Genomic DNA, 21,223 nt, shown 5'->3' on the forward strand with positions numbered 1-21,223 from the left:
CCAAGAGGCTAACACTAGATATTTTTGTCCCACTGTTTCCATAGAAATAAATGAATCGAGAAATTACCTTTGATGGAGAGGATTCTGCAGGAGCGGATTCTGGGCGTCTTCGAGGAGGAATAGGTGGGGGAACAGTAATTTCATCGGAGCTTTTGGGAAAGCTTATGGAGGATACAGAGGCAGATCCTGGGAATATATGGAAATTGTTATTCACCTCAAATTAATTTACTTTTCCCAATAACCTCATAGTAAAAAGGTAAAGGTTTACCCTGACATTAAGTATAGTCGTGTCCTACTCTGGGGGGTGGTGCTCACCTCCATTTCTAAGCCGAGGAGCCAGCATTGTCCACAGACACCTCCAAAGTCATGTGGCCAGCATGACTGCATGAAGTGCTGTTACCTTCATACAGAGGCGGTCCCCATTAATCTACTCACATGTGCATGTTTTCGAACTGCTAGTTTGGCAGAAGCTAGGGCTAACAGCGGGAGTTCACCCCGCTCACCGGATATGAACCACCAATCTTTCAATCAGTAAGTTCAGCAGCTCAGCAGTTTAACTTGCTGCGCCATCAGGGTCCAATAACTTCATAGCTTGGTAAAATACAATATGTAAAATATTAATAAGGCTATCCCTTATTTTACACTTAAGGCCTTCCCTCTTCCAAGTTGCGATGATATTATGAACTGTCACTGTAATTCACTGGCCAACACACGTTTTGATGCCTCAAAGGTCAGCCTTGTTTCTGGGCATATTTGATTTGCCGATTCCAAAAATGGTACCAGTTCCCCCATATCAGCTCTAGTTTTTGAGATACAGAACATATGTCAGTAACCAGTGGACAATTGCTCACCCATAAAAAACAATGATAATCATATCTAAGAAACTAGAGCTGATTCAGTCTGTCCAATGCAATTTTCTGGATCAGCACGCCAAAATAACCACAGGAACAGGCCTAAAAACCAAGTCATCCAATAAAATGATTTTTTGTTGAGTTTTGTTATTTAACAAAAATATTGCAATAATTAGGTTGATTGGGCCAAACAACTCAAGAAATAAAAACCACAATGAGGAGAGATATAGCAAAACCTGTTAAAACCTGAATGCAAAGCCCAACCAAATAATATTAGCAAGATATCAGATAAAACCCATCAATATAATCACAATCCAAATTTATGCAGTTCCTTTGCAAGGCTGTTCCATCTAAACACACAGATGTTTTCAAACCATGCCAAAGAGTATGGAGAATCCAAATTCTGATCCAAGTTGAGCCAAAATGACAATCAGAACAACAATGAAAGAGACAATCTAGTCAGAGAAACTAGAAATTAAATACAGCAAAGCTTAAAGAACATTCCTCTCAATGCTGCTGCAGTGGCAGATGAAAAAGAACTAAGGGTTTAGGTGGGAAGTGCACTGGTATGCTACTGCCAAAATGCTTATGTGGGACCTCTAAAAAGTTCAGAATGATGCACTGTGCAGAAAAAAAAATCACAAAGGCCACAAAGAATTACAGAGATTCATTTGTGTGAATCAGAGACCATGAAAAGGAAAAATGACAGAAACCATTTGTGTGAATTTTATCATACCTGATACAACTGTAGGCCCCTAATAAACAGTTCTAGCAGTTTGCATTTCAAGGAACTCTTTTAATATTCACAGAGTGGCAAGAACAGATTACTGTATTTACTCGAGTCTAATGTACACATTAAATTCAATGGAACGTTAGAATTGCACACATAAACCTGCTTAATCCGCTCCGTCAGGCTGAGTTCTTAACTGACCACATTCAGGAGGCCTTCAAAACCAAGGGGGAGCTTTTGAAGGTCTCGTGAAGTTGGGAACCATGAGGAACCATGCCAGGCTGGAATAAAGGCACAGCATCCCCTTGCTTCTTGGCCATTCTGCCTGTGCCATTAGACCTGTCGGCAGGGGGCAATGACCAATGGGCAAGGGGAAGCCACATCCCTTCGCCAGCCTTGTGGAGTTCCAAACTTGGGCGCATTACCTTGGGCAACAAATCCTGTTTTTCAAATGTCCACCTTCAAAACTGAGGTGGGTATTACATTTAATGGTGCATTATAATTAAGTAAATACTGGCGTGTTTACTTTACAGAGCTTGCAGTATAGAGGCAGGAGAAATGTCAAAATGTCAAAGAAGATTCATGATGGTATCATGAAATTGGGCTTTAACCAGCAGTCATCTTAAAAAGCAACAACTACAAAAGGCAAGGATTTGGAAGTTAAGTAAAATGAAACCAAGTGCACCGCATATATTCCTGAAACCAAATTAATTTTGTACATTTGTAGAATCCATCCTGCTAAATGGACAGTGGAGACAATTATCTTTGCCAGGAATGTCTGGATCACTGATTTCCAAACATTCGACCTCCAGTTATTTTGGACTTCAATGTTTAGGAAACACTGGTTTTACAGCAAACTGGGTTTGTTCGCTTAATATGCTATATACCTCCGCCACCATTTCTAAATTATGCCTTGAACATGAATCATTTGTCTATTTAATATCCTGCCTTGCTCAGGAGAAACATAATCTGTTCTTACAAATGCAAGTTTTAGATCACTAAATCCCTTTTAATGTATAGCACTATCATTCAACATACTCAGAATTTTTAAAAAGGAGGAAAAGATTATCCTAGCCATGGCACTTACTTGAATGAAAAGGAGTTGAGGGATCAGAATCAAAGACGCTGCAGACGTCAGTGGTGCTGGACGTGGAGGATGGAGGGGGCGGGGTGAGAGGGGTTCTGGGAGAGTTTGGTGCGGAAGCCGCACTCTCCGTTTCACTCTCAGGAACACGGCTGTAACTGATTTTTCTTGGCTCTTGTTGCAGAGGAGTAGGATGTCGCATGGTGCCTGGCCTTGGATTAGATGGACGAATACCCGGAGATTTAAGAGGATAGTTGTATTTTTTGGGCTGCAATAAAATCAAAATAATTAATGGAAACTTTTTTCAGGGGAAGTTATGGTTTATATATTTTTAAAGAAAACTATTTCCCCCCACTTTACAGGTATATCCAATGAAAGCAACTGAGATTTATAACCAACATAAAAATAAAATCTGAATACTCACAAATCTTGGGGGAGGCTTCGCATTACGTGGCTCTATTTGTAGAGACTTATTGTACAGAGAATCTGCAAATTCTTTTTCCATGCTATTTCCCATTGGATTTAAGTTTTCGAAAAATTTCTGTAACCCAAAACATTACGCAAGATTAATATAGTGTAACATAGTGCCTGAAAGCACTGGCTACAAACTTTCCAGCAACTGTTTTTTGTTGGTGAATTTAAAGCAGGCATGGGCAAACTTGGGCCCTTTCAGGTGTTTTGGACTTCAACTCCCACAATTCCTAACAGCTGGTAGGTGCTGGAAAGCCCATGTCTGATCTAAAGACTGCTGGATCCTCCTCCTTATTAGACTGTGGAAGTCCCAGGATTTCAATCCTTGTGCTATAAATAAATTAGCATTTCCCATCAAGAAATTGTGTGGGTGAGAGGACAGTTAAAAGGACTGTGGTCCTTTCTTTTTTGCTTTCAACTGTAGCACACTGACTGAGTGCATCTGATTTTAAATCAGTGGTTCCCAACCTGTGGTTCGTGGATCACCAGTGGTCCGCAAGAATAAAAGTATGGTCCATGGCCTCAACATAATAATAATAATAATAATAATAATAATACTTTATTTGTACCCCGCTACCATCTCCCCAAGGGACTCTGTGCGGCTTACATGAGGCCGAGCCCACAATAAAAACAATAGCAACATAAATACAAACAATAAATAAAACTCATAAACAGAAAATAGCAATAAACATTAACAACAACACAACAACGTTTAAAACCTATGGCAGGGCCAAATGTACTAATTAAAATTTTGAAAAATAATGCTGGGCGTGACCAGGTGACATATAACCAGGATAGAAATTTTGGAGACAATCCTAGATCATGAATAAAGTGCGTTTAGGGACATATTGCTGGGAGTTTCCTTATTCTGGGAAGGCACACTGGAACAACCATTGCCTCGAAACCATGTGGCGACGAGAGCGACTGGTCTTGCGAGGAAACGGAGATGTTGAGAGGAGAGAGGATGACTACTGTGGAAGTCCTCTCCCCTCCCAACATGAAAGATTACTACTACCACATCACCTATAGATTAATAAATATGGTTTTGGTGGGCGAGCAGATGGTGACTACTGGATGGCATATGCTCTATATCAGAAACTAGAGCTGATGTGGTCTATCCAATATAATTGTCTGAATCAGCACCCCAAATAACCAAATCAAATCTAAAGTTGACCAAAAACTGATTTGTAACCCTTTTGGTACTAATGTTGGAGAGTGGTCCCTGTTCAAGTGATCCCTGGTCAAAAAAAGGTTGGGAACCACTGTTAGAAATGGTTTAGGATTCCCTTGAATTCTGCCGAAAAGGGTTCTACAATGTCATAAACACAGTCAATGGAATCTCTATAGGTCAGGGAATAAGTTTACTTACACTAAGGACTTTGCTGAACATACATTTAGAGACGACAGAACTGGCATCACATATCAGAAGGAAACGTCAGCTTTTGTGTTCTTACTTATGGCTCCCAAAGAGAAACTGATCCTGAAAGACTGAAATCACTACTCACCCTGATTTCAGGTTCGCTTCTTAGGCAGTATGGCTGGTTTTGGTACTGTTGGATCTCCCCTGTAATCTCAGCCACCTTCCTCCGTTTACTGAAATTGATCAGCTCTTTTCCATGTCGTTTAAGGAATTCAGGATTGCCTTCTTCCGTTTTCAAGATATTTGTTAAATAAATACCTAAACACAACATGTAAAAACTGTGCATTAGAAACTTGCTCTAGTGTTTCACTGGAAATTAATTCTAGGGAGGGGAAGGGAAGGCGGATCAGAAACAACATCATCTGACTTTGTTCTGTGTATTTGTCTACTGTATTCTCTGCCCAATTACTTCAGACAGCAACACTCTGGAGATGCTCATCTCTGGCACAAAGGTCAAGTCTTTGGGCCTCTTTCTAAGAACCTTTTGTTATCCTAATCTTCTGATGCAAATCTGCAAAGATTAAGGGAAGAAGGGAAATAATTTCTTTCTACCAATGCTCTCTGTTCTGCTGCTGAATGGACCAATTGTTATTTTTGGACTTGCCTCTTTAGATATCAGATGATAATACCTCTTATTTCTTTTGCAAGATTTCTTTTCTCAAAACCCCTTTTCCTAAGACTCTTTTGGAACTGCCCAATAATTCCAATGCCCTATCAATAATTAAGCCTATAAAGCAGGCTGTTAGGGATTGTGGGAGTTGAAGCCCAAAAACCTGGAGGGCCAAAGTTTGCCAATGCCTGCTATAAAATAAGCCTAAGTACATGCTTCTGTCCCTGCTTAACTCTTCACCTTTGCTTCCTCAGGCACTTTCTTCATGCGATTAGAAAAGAAGGCAGTTTTGTTTGATTGGATGTAACAGGAAAGTAAGGCGTAACAAAACCTTAGAAGTCTTCAAGAAGCAGTAAAGGGGAGCATGAGGGCGTAACGTTTATTCTTTATTAATTCCAAATAAGCATATTAGAAATTCTGGACAATGCCACATACCTGCAATGTATTTAAGAAACCATACTTTCCCACTTCATATGAATTTAAGCACCAGGATCTGTGATTTTATGTTCATAATCAAGAATAAAATCTTACTTACCAAAGAAAGGCACACAAGGAGGATTGATAGACCTGAGTTTTGCTAAGTATTTCTTATGGTGATCTTCGCTCAGTTCATGAGCTTCTTCAAATATCTTTTTCTGGCGACTTGGGATTTGCTGTAGATATGCAATATAAGAAAAATGTTATATTTTGCTCCAAAAACAAACCAGAAGTTGCTATAGCTCTACACTTTGGCCATGAAGTGAGCTAAAATCCATCCAGTATCTATACATAAATCTAATAATGGATTGATATGGAAAAGACTCTGGGCCAAAAAAACAAGGAAGTACTGGTGCTTTATTTTTCCCCTGAATAATGAACATTTGTGCTGCACATTGCTAGTGTTTTAACTTAATATGTCTATTTAAAGAAAATGGAGTATAATAAGATTCAAGAGCAACATAGAAATTCCAGCAGTTGTAGTTTTTTGTTTTTAAAGAAATGATACACCTGTTCTTTCAAGGCAATAATATATTGCAGGAGTTAACATTCATCGTTTGACTTACTTCAAATGTGTGATCCAGCCTATAAATAGGTGCAGAGTTCATAGCACTGACAACCTCAAGAACACCATTGAAGTTGTTTAACTCTTGAAAAACTTGCAAGATCTCAATTATCCGGCACACTACAACAACTCTTTCTTCTAGATTTTCCGTTTCTACAATGCACCTAAAGTAACAGGAAAAACAATGTCATTTTCTCATGTGAGCCAGAAGAACAAAACCAAAAAGACATGTCACCTATCTTCCTAACATCTGATTGTGAGAATCTATTTTTATGAATTAAAATTAAAAGAATCACTTCAAGCCCATCTCTGTATTCCCACATGTAGCACACTTCTAATTGTAAAGAAATAGGTCAAGAGCAATAAAATTCAGATGCAAAATTCAGATGTTCTAAGCTGGACTGCAAGTATACAAGACCAGAGAAATGTATTAATGTATTGTGATGAGAAGCAATTCTTCAGATAGTTAAGATAGAATGAGATGAACCTTAATTAAGAAGTAGACAGCTTCTAAGGCAGTGGTTCTCAATTTGGGATCCCCAGATGTTTTTGACCTACAACTCCCAGAAAACCTGTAAGTGGTCAAAATTTCACTTCTGGTTTGATTTAGTTTTTAAAGAATAGTTTGAAGAGGATATAAACTGTTTAACCTGCATATTGCCACTCCTGGATGCAACCAATTGTCTTGTTGAATTTTGGGACACTAGTAAATCCAAACACAGAAGTCTCAGGATGCTCCACTCCTCACTCAAATTACTTACTTTTCAAACCACAAGGTCAGATTGGTGGTATGTCTTATCATCTTGAGCAGGTTAGGAGAATTGATTTCTTTATCTTCTTTTGTCCACACACTTCCCACTAGCTCGGATGGCTGCACAGCTCTAAAAAAATGAATATAAAATACGGGGTGAAAACCCAAAGCTATTTGTTTTTTTTTAATGAAATAACCATTTGATTAAACTATAAGACAAAACTCCCCAGTTTGATGAATAATTCTGATTCAGAACACTGAATAAATGGGTTAATATGAATAGTTTGCTTTATACAATGCTAATTTTTAAAATTAAATATTTTCTCCAATTTGAAACATCATTCCTAAGCGGTTTGTCCCTCAAATGTGAAACTGCCTTGCCAGTAAGAATCAGGGACCAGGGCATAAGAACATTTTACTTGTGATTACAATATAGAACAAAAAAAACACTTTTAGTAGGGAGAAATCTACCTGTAAAGTTCAGATTCAAGTAGAGTGAGCTGTCGAGCAATTTCTATTGGGTGTAAAGTAAGCAGGTCAAATGTGTCCATGTGTCCCGGCTTGCTTATATGCCATTCAACTGGAGGCGGTAAGCTTTCAAATGTAATATTGTGGCTTGGCCCAATGGCTTGTGCTTGCTTTTTTCTATGGATTATCTTTGTGATTGACTCAACCCATTTCTTCATAGCTTTTCCTGAAAATGAAAATAAATACATCATCCATCATGGTTGATAAAAACTGACCTTGCCATTAGCAAAATTCTGATAATGAAATTGTCCAACATATACATGAGAGTGAAAAGAACTCCATTATGAAAAATAGAAGGCTCTATTTCAGTGGGAAGCTCAAAAGCTGGATATGATGGGGATGTCCCTTTGCTTGTGTCCATCATGTAGTGATTAGATTCAAAGGCATGCTCTCTTTGACCATGAAGTCCCATTGATAATCTCCCTTGAATGTCTAATCCCTTTGTTTAAATCCATTTATAATGAATGGCTATCACACCCTGTGGGGATGAATTCTGCAAGTATTTATTCATTTAACTAATACATGTACCACAATTCAACCAAAAAAGCTCCCGGAGAGGCTCACGAGGTATGCAAGGAATTTTACATTTCACAGAATACTTCCTCTTGTCTACTGCTGCTAGATGCCAGCTTATTTCCCTTTTCCCCATGAACACAATCTGTCTTGGTCAAATTTTGTCTGCAAACAATAGCTGGCAGACCAACATTTTCTTTGCTGATCACATTTACTAATATGTACAGATATTAAGTATAACCTTCCTTATTTATTTTATTTATTTATTTCAAAGTTTTATATACCGAGCTTCTCACCTCATAAGAGGGACTCAGCCCGGTTTCCAACCATAAAAACACATACAATCGGTAAAATATCAAAATACACATTATAATAAAACATTAAAAAAGCACATATATTTAAAACTACAGTGGTCAGTCGTCATACTAAAATCGAATATACACCGTCTTCCATCCAGATCATTGTCTCATTCTGCGAAAGCCTGTCTCCATAACCATGACTTCACCTGTTTCCTGAATGTCAGGATTGTTGGGGCGGTTCTAACCTCTGGCGGGAGAGAGTTCCAGAGTCGCGGGGCCACCACCAAGAAGGCCCTGTCCCTCGTCTCCACCACCCGCACTTGTGAGGCCGGAGGGACCGAGAGCAGGGCCCCTCCAGACGATCTTAGTAATCTTGATGGTTCATAGGGGAGAATACGTTCGGAGAGGTAAACCGGGCCGGAGTCGTTTAGGGCTTTAGGTAACTCGTTTAGGTAACTCCTCAATAGATTTATTTATTTATTTACAGTATTTGCATACCGCTTTTCTCACCCCAGTGGCAGTACTAGTATGTGGCAGGTACTGGCTTGTTCAGTAGACCTTCCTCTACAGTTCCACTTTGGTGGGAAGCCTTAGGATTGAACGGTTGTGTTGTTAAAGTGCAAAGTATAGAACCTTGCGCCGACGGTCAGTCAATGCGACTTAAGCAACGTGCAGTCATTGAATTCTTAAGGCACTGGGTTAAAGCCCTGTGCTGGCAGGACTGAAGACTGACAGGTCGCAGGTTCGAATCCGGGGAGAGGTGGATGAGCTCCCTCTATCAGCTGCAGCTCTTCATGCGGGGACATGAGAGAAGCCTCCCACAAGGATGATAAAAACATCAAATCATCCGGGCGTCCCCTGGGCAATGTCCTTGCAGACGGCCAATTCTCTCACACCAGAAGCAACTTGCTCCTGACACGACAAAAAAAATTGAATTCTTGACAGCCCAAAGGGCATATTGAGTATTTGTGCCAAGTTTGCTCCCTATCAATCATTGTTTGAGTCCAGAGTGCTCTCTGGATGTAGGTGAACTACAACTCCCAAACGCAAGGTCAATGCTCACCAAACCCTTCCACTATTTTAGCTTGGTCATCGGAGTTCTGTGTACCAATGGCTTGTACTTGACTTATACTTGTCCTTGGCTTATACTTGAGTCAAAGTTATTTATTATTTTACTCTGTTATAATAATAATAATAATAATAATAATAATAACAACAACAATAATAATTACATTTATTACTTTCCTCTATTTATGATTATTATGATTACGGATGCATTTAAATTATTATTCCTTACATTTATTATTTTATTTTATTATGATTACATATACTATTTTATTCTATTACTGTTACTATTATGTTTCTATTATTTTACTCTATTATTATTATTATTTTATTACATTTATTATTTTATTCTATTATTACTGTTATTACTACATTTCTTTTATTTTACTCTATTATTATTTTATTACATTTTTATTTTACTCTCTTTATTATTATTGGAATGATACTTAAGCATATTTACATTGAAGGAGGTTAGAATAATGATTTAATCAGAGTTGGACAGCCTTATCTTAAATTACAGTTCTATGTAAATATTAAAAAATGTTTAACCTACTGATGTCTCAATTAATGTAATTTTATTGGTATCTATATTTATTTTGAAATTTACCAGTAGCTGCTGCTTTTTCCACCCTCAGTTTATACTCCAGTCAATACGTTCCAAGTTTTTTTGTGGTAAAATTAGGTGCCTCGGTTTATATTCAGGTCAGCTTATACTCAAGTATACACGGTAGTCACTGTAAGCCACGATGTATTTGGCAAGGAAGACTCAATTTTACCAATTTCAGAATATTAATATTAATAATAATAAAAAACTTTATTTATACCCCGCCACCATCTCCCCAAAGGGACTCGGAGCGGCTTACATGAGGCCAAGCCCAACAACACATCAGTAAAAACAACAAAGCAATAAGCAAATAAAACAATACAATTAATATAACTTACATATAGATAATAACACGCAGCTATTTTAAAACCTATGGCCGGGCCAGATGTAATAGTTAAATTTTTAAAAATAAACGCTGAGAGAAGCAACTGTGATCAAAGTTTAAAACACTTAAGAATTAATGTGTATCTAGCAACCTTACTTGAAAACAATGACTTGAATCCATTTCGGAGAAGGCCCATTTATGAAAAGAATAAGTGTTAAGTCTTGCTCCTTTTGTGGATATAGAAGATGGGCATTTACTTCACTGAACTGCAAATGGATTTATTGCTATGATTTATTATTGCTGGGTTAGATTTTGTTTTTATGTGATATTTTTAATTTTTACGGTTTAAAAAGATTTCTTAAAATTTGATTTTGTGTAATATTTTAATTGTGTGTATAACAAATGTTAAATGTCTATAACAAATTACATACGTGTTCATTGAAAGAGTCTATAAGGAAACAAAACCACAATTATAATAAAATACCTCTGACAGTGCCAATGAATTCTTCCAAACGCTGCAAAAGATCTACATCTCTCTCAAAATCATAGAAGTGATGCTCCACCCAGTGTCGGCATACATTTAAAACTCTACAACAAAAAGAAAGATTAATTTTTGAAGTTAGTTCTTATTCAGTATCTTTCTGCCCATACACTAAAAAGAGCCGGAGAATTAGTTTTCTTCTATAGTCAATGGCACAATGACACACTGTACTGACCCCTTGTGGATGGACCATATTGCTGTAATATCCGTCAATGAAAACACTACCTTGATTTGCCTGGCTTGGACTAGAATGATGACACTACTGGCCTCCCTTATTTCCCCAGTTTCTAATAAGAATGGAATAAGAGTAAAGGAGAATGTCAACACTGCCAACAAATCAAACCTATGCGAGTAGTCTCCCGCCAACCCATTGGCTAAACCAATGGCTCTTCTTAGGGTCTAGCAATAGCAAACATGCATGGCACACACAGAAATGGCAGGGGTGTCACTCAAATATGGAATTTATACAGTCTCCAGAGATTGTAAAGGATTATCTGTCATTCAGTGAGGATATCACTATCCCTTTAAAGAATTCTGGTTATGAGAAAAAGCTGCATTAAAACTGAATTATCATGAAGGCCTGATTATGACAGTGATCCAAACTGATGAGTATTTCTTCATTTGTAGGGGAAGCGTGAGTGCTTGGGGTAACTTAAGTGAAGTACAGCCCTCCCAAGTCCATAAAGGAAATGTGTGTAGCCCTTGTACCTGGGCAACCTGACCATTCATGATCTAAATTAACTACCAGTTTCAAACATTTATGTTCAGGGGATAAAAGAAGGCCATAATAGCCCATAGTAAGAGCATCCAGATGCTAACATGAAGCATTAAAAAAAAACCCTTCATATATATGCATATGCAAGTGTTTTTCAGGAGTACATGAATGAGTGGGCAGGAGTTAACAGTTGTTGTTTTCTTCTGCCTGCAGTCCTTTCCTATTACATGAAACGCGGCTCTACAAAACCTCCCAAAGCTCAAGGAAAGATTTTTGGAAAGTGCCACGGCACAGACAGGTGAATTAAAAGGTCTGATGCATACACATGGAACACTGTACACAAATCTTTGGATGCAGACTACTAATTTTAAAAAGTAGGTTCAATCTAAAATAAGCAACAGTTTTACATGTTCCAGTTTGAAAGACTCATGCAAAAATATTTATGTGTCTCAATATTTACCGCAGTTGTACAGGTTGTATATATTCTTTTCTAAACCTTTTGAGCTCTGCACTGAGAGGTTGATCTCCATTCTCCATAGCTATCCGATCTGCTTCTGTTGGTTCAGGTTCTGGAATTTCAAACCTAATGTGGGATTGGGAAGGGAAATCCAGATAATCAAGCATGAATGATGCCGAACTTGAAGATGTTAAATAATAACTGCTACACACAACAAACAATAAGATAGCACCACTTCATCTTCACCAGTCAGGAGATGTCATGATAGATGGGCCACAATCCCTATAGATTTTTAAGTTTTCGAGGTAGTGTAGGTACAATACTCATAAAGACAGCTGCATAAAGTACAAAGGTGCAACAAACATGACATTAAATATTATATAATATACATGTGCTATAAAAGGTGTGTATCAAATATAGTGAAAGGTGTATAAATGCTCTTCATGCCCACAGAAAGCAAACTGTACTTACTTTTCTTGGTAATGTATTTATGTAAATCATAGGATGGTAATTACTGTGAATGACAGTAAGGCTGAAGGAGCAACCCAGGAGACCAAAATTCTAAACTGTTTTTTTCTGATGCTTCATCTCTCTCTCCTTCGATTTTGTTCAATATCCTTACCAGATCTGAACATTAAACCCGCTCAGACTGAGGCTCAAAACTGTCAGACCTTCTCTTCCCTTCAATTTTAATTTAAAAAATACAGCCATGGGTAGGGGTGGATTGCACTTTCTCCCTTCTTAAAATAAGTATTAATTGTAAGTATCAACCTCTGATTTTAAGGAAGATTAAAGGAGGAATCCACAACTATTTGGATATACATCCCTTAAGGGTTGGAACAGTTAGTTCAAATCTTGAACTACACTTGCAAATAATTTATCCAAAGGCCTTACCTAACTTAAATGTATCGGCTTAATAATAATAATAATAATAATAATAATAATAATAATAATAATGTTGTATTCCGCCCTTCTCAACCCAGAGGACTCAGGGCAGATCACAGTACACATACACGGCAAACATTCAATGCAGCTTTGTAAAGACAATACACAGACAGACAGACAACAGAAGGAGGTGGTTTGTTTCGAAACAGTGTCCAGCTGTTTTTGGTGCCATGGAGTGTCCAGCTGTTTTTGGGCTCGAGTCCAGGGGGTGCTGTTGCGCTATCCTCTATGACGAAGAGCCATCAGGACTTCCTCCTTCATTCTGGTCGCCCAGCATTTTCTGATCTTCTTTCTTTATGGTGTTGTAAAACACCTCTTTGGTTTTTAGCAGTACCTAATTTCTCTAATCACAGCTAAAGCTGTTTTCGAATTGCTTAGGTAAACAATGAGCTAGGCTGACAGTTGGCAGCTCACGCCAACCCGGGGCTTCGAACTTGCAACCTTTTGGTTGATAGATCTTATAACTGCTGATTTACCAGCTGTCCTAAACCTTCATAATGCATTATGAACACTGATGTCTCCTTTCATCCAGCTGTTTGTATACATCTTCCAAAGGAGATGTTGCCTTGTAGCTCTTGTAATGATCATTGTTCTAATCAATTGCACTCACAAACATCCTTGGATGGAAAGAAATGAGGGATGTCTCCATGCGTTTAAATACTCTTTTCTGTAAATATGGATTTTCATAGCCCTTCGAGTATCCACTGAATGCCTCTTCTCTGTTCTCACCCACTTCAGTCATTTTTCTCTTCTTTTAAAGCAAATATCCTGATACTGCCATAATTACTGTCTATGCTCTATGAATGCTAGAATAAATCATTATAATGCGAGAGAGAGAATAATTCTTGACTAGCTGGCAAGGCGTGATAAGAAAAAAGTGAAGGAGGGAAAGGAGCAAAGGATAAAATGGTTTACAATTTTGGTTTCCTCCTTGATCATCTGGCATGAGGAATTAACTGTTGAAGATTGCTCCTTTAGCCTTCCTGAGAATGGGATCTGAATGTTAAGCCCAAATCTGGGAAGTGATTTCAACATGTTTTTACCAAACTCACATTTGATTTTATTTGAACACTATAAATCAGCAAGGCAATATGAGGTTTCTCAAAAAAAATGGAGAAAATAATCTCAGCATGGAAAAATAGAGTATATTATCAAGAAAAAATGCATACCAAAAGGTTTGAGCTGCCAAACAAATTGTGTTATTGCAAGATAAAAGCTGGAGTGCACTTATCATTTGAGTCATAACCTTTCTCTGATTTGTGAATGTGCCTGACAAAATTTAACCTTTGCATACTGCAACTATCATAAAAAAGCAGGACCTATCTTTCCAAACAGAAATATTAATCTGAAGGGAAAAAAAACCTCCTAAAAGTAAAAGAAAGTTACATTACAATTCGTTAAGAAAACTACCTACCTTTCTATCAGGAGACTCAGCAATTCCTGAGGCTTGCAAAATGATCTATATGTTGTAAGAAATGTTCGAACGAAGTTGGGATCTAGGACAGAAAGGAGAAGTATTTTAAAAATTACACAGACAGAAAATCAGTAACTATAATTGTAACACCAAAAAACACCAAACACTGTCAATATGCTGCTGTTGCTATTATTGTTATTATTGTTATTGTTATTATTACAGGAATATCTCAGTTTAAAAAGCCTGCAACAAAGTAGAGTCTTTTTACACAATCTTTCCTTTCTGTTTCTCTGTACAGCTGCATTTTTAAAGTAATAGTGATACTGGAGGATAGAAAGAGGGCTGGAAAAATATAGAGGTTTGGTGTTGTGTTGCAGCAGCATATTGACAGTAAATTCTGCAATACAGCTTGACATGGTAAATAATGGAATTCTACTCTAGCCAATTTATGTGAACCTCTCTACAACAGGCCAGGTAAACAGCAGCTTCCTCCAGAATTAGCAGAATGAAAAGGGGAGAGCAGATAAGCCAACCTTACCAGCTAACCCTAGCAAGTTACGCGTCTTCCCACCAAAATAGAAATCTTAAGTGGAGGGTCCTAAAAGAAAAGATATAACTGAATACATCAGGGAAGAAATCTTCGGGAGGCCTCAAGGTAGTATAACCGCTTTGAGTCCCCCTCGGGGTGAGAAAAGCAGTATACAAATACTTTTTTTTTGTTGTGTCAGGAGCGACCTGAGAAACTGCAAATCGCTTCTGGTGTGAGAGAATTGGCTGTCTGCAAGGACGTTGCCCAGGGGACACCCAGATGATTTGATGTTTTATCATCCTTGTGGGAGGCTTCTCTCATGTCCCCGCATGAGGAGCTGGAGCTGATAGAGGGAGCTCATCCGCCTCTCCCCGGATTCGAACCTGCGACCTGTCGGTCTTCAGTCCTGCCGGCACAGGGGTTTAATTTTACAAATACTGTAAATAATAAATATAAGGTGTGGTTTTTAAATTTAATTTTAATATCTGTATTACTAAGGAACCATACAGATATTGTTCAGACTGCAGCTCACAACACTGCTCACCATCCAACATGGTAGCTAAGGCTGATGGGAGCTGCAGCTGAAAAAAATAACTTGAGGACTCCATAATCCTCAACTCTGCTATAAGGAACATATTTTTTTTCCTTATTGCTGTGGTTAAATGACAGCTGCTATTATGTTTTTTGTTGTTCAAATTTATGGCAGCCTTTCTATACATAAAGTCAATGAATGGTGTTTGGGACTTTTCAGGTTACATTGCAGGAGGATATTTTGCTCTGGGAAAACTTTGCTTTAGGATTGGGAAGGCAGGGCAAACAGGCACTTCCTGTGGGGGTTGTTCTTTTCCTTGATGACCAGAGAGGTTTTAAGCTAACAGAATAAACATATATGAGAGCAGAGAATAAAGTTGAAAGCCAGGCTGAAGCAAGAGAACAAATCTATACAGGCAAGGTTCTGTAGGTTTGTTTTTAAGCAGAATTTGTAAGTAAGTTGGAACAAGGACTTTATAAAGTGTTTTGGAAGGAATAAGGAAGGGTTAACACCCCAGTGATGTTTGTTTTGCTGTCTGTACTCCTGTTGAGAAGATTTCATCTCACTATCTGTCCCTGTGATAACTGGATTTTGAAAAATGTGGCTTGTTGTGGAAATGAGGATTGGTGATAAAGCTTCAGTGGAGATACCTTTCCCCCATGATAACTCTTTCGGGAGAGAATGTCCCTTCTGAGGGGTAGATTTCTCTCTGTTGTTTCACTCCTGTTCTTCACTATGAATCATCTGTAAGTCAGATGTTTGTAACTTCCTGTATTGGATTTCCTATTATGTCAGCTACTGAAAGGATGCAAAACAGGCAGATCCAACTAGAGTGGCCCCTAATAGAGAACCACTACCTTCAGGATATCTGGAGATTCAGTTCTCCAGAAGCCCTAGCCGGACTGGTCCATATTAAGAGATTAAGAAGGACCAAAGACTCCCTAGTTCTTTTTACAAATAAACAGAAAGCAAACGGGCAAGGATTTAATTCAGGAATATCAAAATGTAATTAATTCCAAAATAGGTAAGTCTGCAAGATAGGATGTCACCTTAGCAGAATTAGGAGAATGCAGATAACTAAAGGGTCAGCATGGTTAATATTTCAAAACAGTGGATGCATAATTTACACACTGATCAAAGTCTCCTGAAACTGAACCATCTAAAGTGCTTACAGTAAGTCTTTTAACTGTGATTTGTGAGAATCAATAATAAGAACTAAAAGATTAGCAGATTAACGGGAGACTGACGTTTCTACTTAAAGAGCCTTAGAGTACCTTCCCACCAATTTTGCCATGTTTCCAGGATTGTGAAAGGTGAACAAAACGAGAAGATAAAAAGCACTTCTATCCCACAATCTGCTTCTGATTCCCTATCTTTCTCTCTTTTTAAAAATTTCATTTAAGATTTTAATACAACACATAAAATAGGACAATACTGACAAAAAAGAAAACAGAAAACTGGGAAAAAAAACCCAAAACTGCAAAATACAATGCAAACAAAAAGACCCTCGTTCCATACCACTGCCACTGCCTTAACCTCAGAGGGAGCAAAAAAGAGACAGTACCTGTTGGACTTTTCTTTTTGTGTCTTATCTTAGATTATAAATCAGTAAATGAACAAAATTGTTATTTTACTGAGAAAGCGCCACATCCAATATAAATAGACAATGATAAAACAAAGGACACAAAAAGAGAAAAGTGACTTTCCATCTCATTTTCAACAGTTATTTAAACTTGCAATCAGTTTACACTTCAATTCCTCTTTATAAAAATCTATCTTCTAATAAACAAAATCAAAGCTTACAAAACATATACTTATTTTCTACAAAAAGTCATTGTAAGATTAGGAATTTTATCAAATAACATAAATACTCTTGTTGATATATGTCAGTACATGTGGCTAATTAAAGAGTTATCATATATCTCTAAATCATTCTTTTAACAATATATAATAATAAAAACCCTCAAATAACAAATTATTTCCTTTTTATAACAAGGCAGCCTTCCTAGATTTTTATGAGAAGACTTTCTTCTCTTCCAGTTTCCTCCAAATATACTTCTTTACAAATGATACCACTTTTAGACACCTATAACTCCAGTATAGATAGATACCAACCACATTTATATACAAAACCCAGTAAATGTATCTTTTGTAATGTTTTTACCACACTGTACCATTTAATTGTTCTTTAACTTTTGTATTGCGCTTTTTAAACTTGACTAAAGTGTGGGATTGTTAGCCACCCTGAGTCCCCATGGGTACTCAAAGTGGCTAAGGGGGGTATAAAAAGTTGATAATAATAAAGTAATATTTATTTATTTATTTATATTATTTTATTATTATCAACTTTTTTATACCCCCCTTAGCCACCTTGAGTATCCATGGGTAAAATATCTTATTACATTTTCCAAGCTTTCTTTTTTAAACTTTGTACAATCCAGAAATATTATTATAGAGATATTTATTTTTTTGTAAATCAGACAATGCCACACCAAACAGCAAAGTAATATATATGTTGTTTTACCTTATTCCTCTATCTCAATATAAAATTTCTTTGCAAAGTGTTGAATTGACATATACAAAAAATCTTCAGAGACTGGCCCCAAGCACTGAAGCCAGTCAACTCTAAACTAAGGACCTCCTCACAGCGGGAAGATTTGCCATGCAGTGTGGTGAATCTGCTGGGCAGCAGAAGAAAACGTTGCCATGTGCCTCACATCACCTGCTGCAGTGCTTTTCCCATCATTTCCCCCCATTCTATCTAAGTCTCCCATGTTCTCCAGGCTTAATTAGAAGGAACCTCCATATAACATTTCAACATGTTCCAGTCCTTGCTATAGCATTGGATTTGCAGCATCTTATTATTTATTTATTTATTTTTATCCCACTTTTCTCCCAAAATCGAGTCTCAAAGTGGCAAACATGTAAACAAAGCAATTCAAAGTATGAAAACATACATACATCATTTAATCTGCTATTTCACTGATACAGTTTATGACGTTTCTTACTACATCATCACATTGACTTTGGGAAGAGTTCTAAGATGCTGCCAGGATGCTTCCTGTATACAGCCCCGCCAGAAGAAGTGTTGTGTCGTATGATGGCGGACTTCATCAAGGAAGTGTCCTAGGACTCTTTTCGAAGACAATGGGATGCCATGGTAGGAAACTTCATAAACTGTATCAGTGAAATAGCAGATGCTGCAAATTCAATGCTATAGCAAGGACTGGAACATAAAGAAATGTTATATGGAGGTTCTTTCTAATTAAGTTGAGAATTTGGAAAATAAGGGGAGATTTTTAAAGTTTCTAATTCACTGAGTTCTGGAACAGATATACAGAACAATATGCAAATGTTTCTAACTAATTGTCTTAGCAAAATTTCTTTATATCTAGCACTATCCGCTCCCCCTACAACATCGAAGAGTCAACTAGAAAATAGTAGGAAAGCAAAGAAACTACAACTAGGTTTGGCTGGGACTGATAATCCAGATCACTACTTTGACATCTCTAGCCTGTTTCTGTTATATTTTGTGTAGGTCCATCATATCAACCATTTATTCCTCTATGTATCTCTAAAATCAACATTAGGGATCTCCAACTGAAAAAGGCAACAGTTATATGAAGATGGTTGGGTTACATATAGCAAATATCCAATTCTATCGTCCTCTGTTCTGTCTAACTGACAACTCAAAGACATTTCCTAATGGAAAGTGATGTTTTCAACACATTGTATTCACACTGTTTTCTCAGCACTTCTGAATGATTGCTATTACAATAAATTGAAGGCCAGCCATGTCAACGGTTTGTGCTGCTTCACTAATCCAAGGGCTACTCGACAAAACCATCTCCTAGACATATAACATTTGTGAAAAATAGTGTTGAAAGGTTCCTTGTCCCAACTTCTTATCCTCTGCTCTGACAACTGTACAGCAATACAAAATTATCCTTAGGAAAAGTGGTGTTCTTAGCATTTCACACCCACAGTTTTCTTTGCACTTTTTTTTTTTGGGTCAGGAGCGACTTGAGAAATTGCAAGGCGCTTCTAGTGTGAGAGACTTCTTAATGATATTAACTGACAGATTGAATTTCTGGCTGAATTTATTTAGAATAATTTTTAAAAATTACCTTCTACAAGACCAGGTTAGAAAGAATGGGGTTTGGGGAATAGATGGCCTGTAAACTTCAGGTAAAGCAATAGCAGTTTTTATTTTCCTGTTTTTCAAACCTCTTAAATCTTTAGGGACCTAAAAAAGTCTAGTGCAACCAAGAAAGGTAACAGGGTAATTAGGAACAAGTTCAATCTTTTGGCAAAGTACTTCTTAGTGCTCTGTAGCCCCAAAGAGAAGCCTTCCTGAACAAACCTCTTTCCTGCATATAAAAATGACTCCTACATAACTGCTCCCCTGACCACATGCCTCATACTTGAACTCTTCCCACCCTATTACCGAAAAGTCATGATTTCTTATGTCTGCACTGAAACCAGCATACGTAAATCCCAATTTTCCATTAAGATAATGGAAAATTAACACTTGTGTTAAGATAATATATTTACAAATACTAGATTGCAAATTCACACACTATATATAAGAACATTTCAGTATGCTCATTATATAGAAAGCTTGTACTAATTTTCTAATCTTCGTTTTGAAGTTATGACAGAGCAAGTGCACTTTCCTGAGTGTGTTCTCCTGCTACAATGACTTCAAATAGCCAACTGCTTGAGCTAAAAATACACACACATAGTTGGGCAGGATGTCTGTTCATGTGATAAATCTCTACTCAATCCAAGCATTTTAAAAGCTAAAAACAATGTCTAAATAATAATAAATAATCACTCCTCAATGCCTTAAGAGAGGAAATGGACACTATGCTGACGCACATTCATTCAACATATCAGAGTTTATAAATAGAACAGCAAAACCCAACAAGAGAAAAAGCTGCAAGCTGTTTTAAAAGGAGAGACATCAAATCAGGAAGTGGAGAGGAATTTGTGCCATACATAGAACTCTGAGGAAAAGCTATCATTTGAGAAAATATATAAAAATTCTATCCAAACAGAATAGTAGCTTCTTGTTCTGAATCTGCTTCTGAGTCATTTACACAAGCTAACTGTCAACAAAACCAGTACTCTAGGTACAACTAAAAAAGGACGGCCTATCAGATCTTGCAAACAAAAAGAGCACCTAGGACAGAACGAAATTGTACCGCCAGATTTTCCAAATCAGGATGGTGTAGCAACCTGTAGTGCTGGCATAATGTCAGGTAAAGCAACTAAATCTGGCCCCTGAAAGAGCTTGAATCTGCTAGGACAACATCAAGAGAAGAACACGCCATCACACCTGGCACAGCCACCAAGACATACCAGTGAGTAGTTGGTGTTAGAGAAAAGTGGGCACATGTAGAAGAGACATCCATTCCACTGAAAAGAATAAGATTGCTGTCTGTACATCTTTACTCCAAAACCATATGTATTCCAAAACTGTTGGCTATGGCAAGACAGAAATGCAGACATTTTCAGATTCCACATAGTCAGAGAAGATGACATGGTCACTACAACACTGTGGAGTTGCTCTTTCCCCTGATGTGAATTGTTAACATGAAAAATTACCAGCAAAACACCAGAGCCATATCTACTGTGTTTATTCCAATAAAACATTGCACTAGTATTGTTGGGATATGAATTGTGTGTACTAAAAGGAGCCTCCTGAAGGCATGTTGTACTTTGCAAACAGTAGGATATTGATATTAACGTTATTTTTTTATTGAAGCCAACCAACCTCAAAAGTCCAAAACTT

The 21,223-nt window shown here is 37.5% G+C and overlaps 1 protein-coding gene across 1 annotated transcript in view; it reads right to left on the reverse strand.

Annotated features, from left to right (window-relative positions):
* SOS1 (SOS Ras/Rac guanine nucleotide exchange factor 1) overlaps positions 1-21,223 on the reverse strand; it is a 57,331-nt gene that overhangs the window by 6,029 nt on the left and 30,079 nt on the right. The window contains exons 11-21 of the mRNA XM_060754508.2: positions 14,366-14,447; positions 12,010-12,132; positions 10,778-10,881; positions 7,431-7,653; positions 6,970-7,089; positions 6,210-6,372; positions 5,702-5,819; positions 4,642-4,814; positions 3,090-3,206; positions 2,669-2,933; positions 68-186 (exon numbers count right to left, since the gene is read on the reverse strand). Coding sequence (XP_060610491.1) covers positions 68-186; positions 2,669-2,933; positions 3,090-3,206; positions 4,642-4,814; positions 5,702-5,819; positions 6,210-6,372; positions 6,970-7,089; positions 7,431-7,653; positions 10,778-10,881; positions 12,010-12,132; positions 14,366-14,447 — 1,607 coding nt within the window. The remainder of the gene's footprint in view (positions 1-67; positions 187-2,668; positions 2,934-3,089; positions 3,207-4,641; positions 4,815-5,701; positions 5,820-6,209; positions 6,373-6,969; positions 7,090-7,430; positions 7,654-10,777; positions 10,882-12,009; positions 12,133-14,365; positions 14,448-21,223) is intronic.

This window comes from Anolis sagrei, chromosome 1 (genome assembly GCF_037176765.1).
Source record: "Anolis sagrei isolate rAnoSag1 chromosome 1, rAnoSag1.mat, whole genome shotgun sequence".
NCBI lineage: Eukaryota > Metazoa > Chordata > Lepidosauria > Squamata > Dactyloidae > Anolis > Anolis sagrei.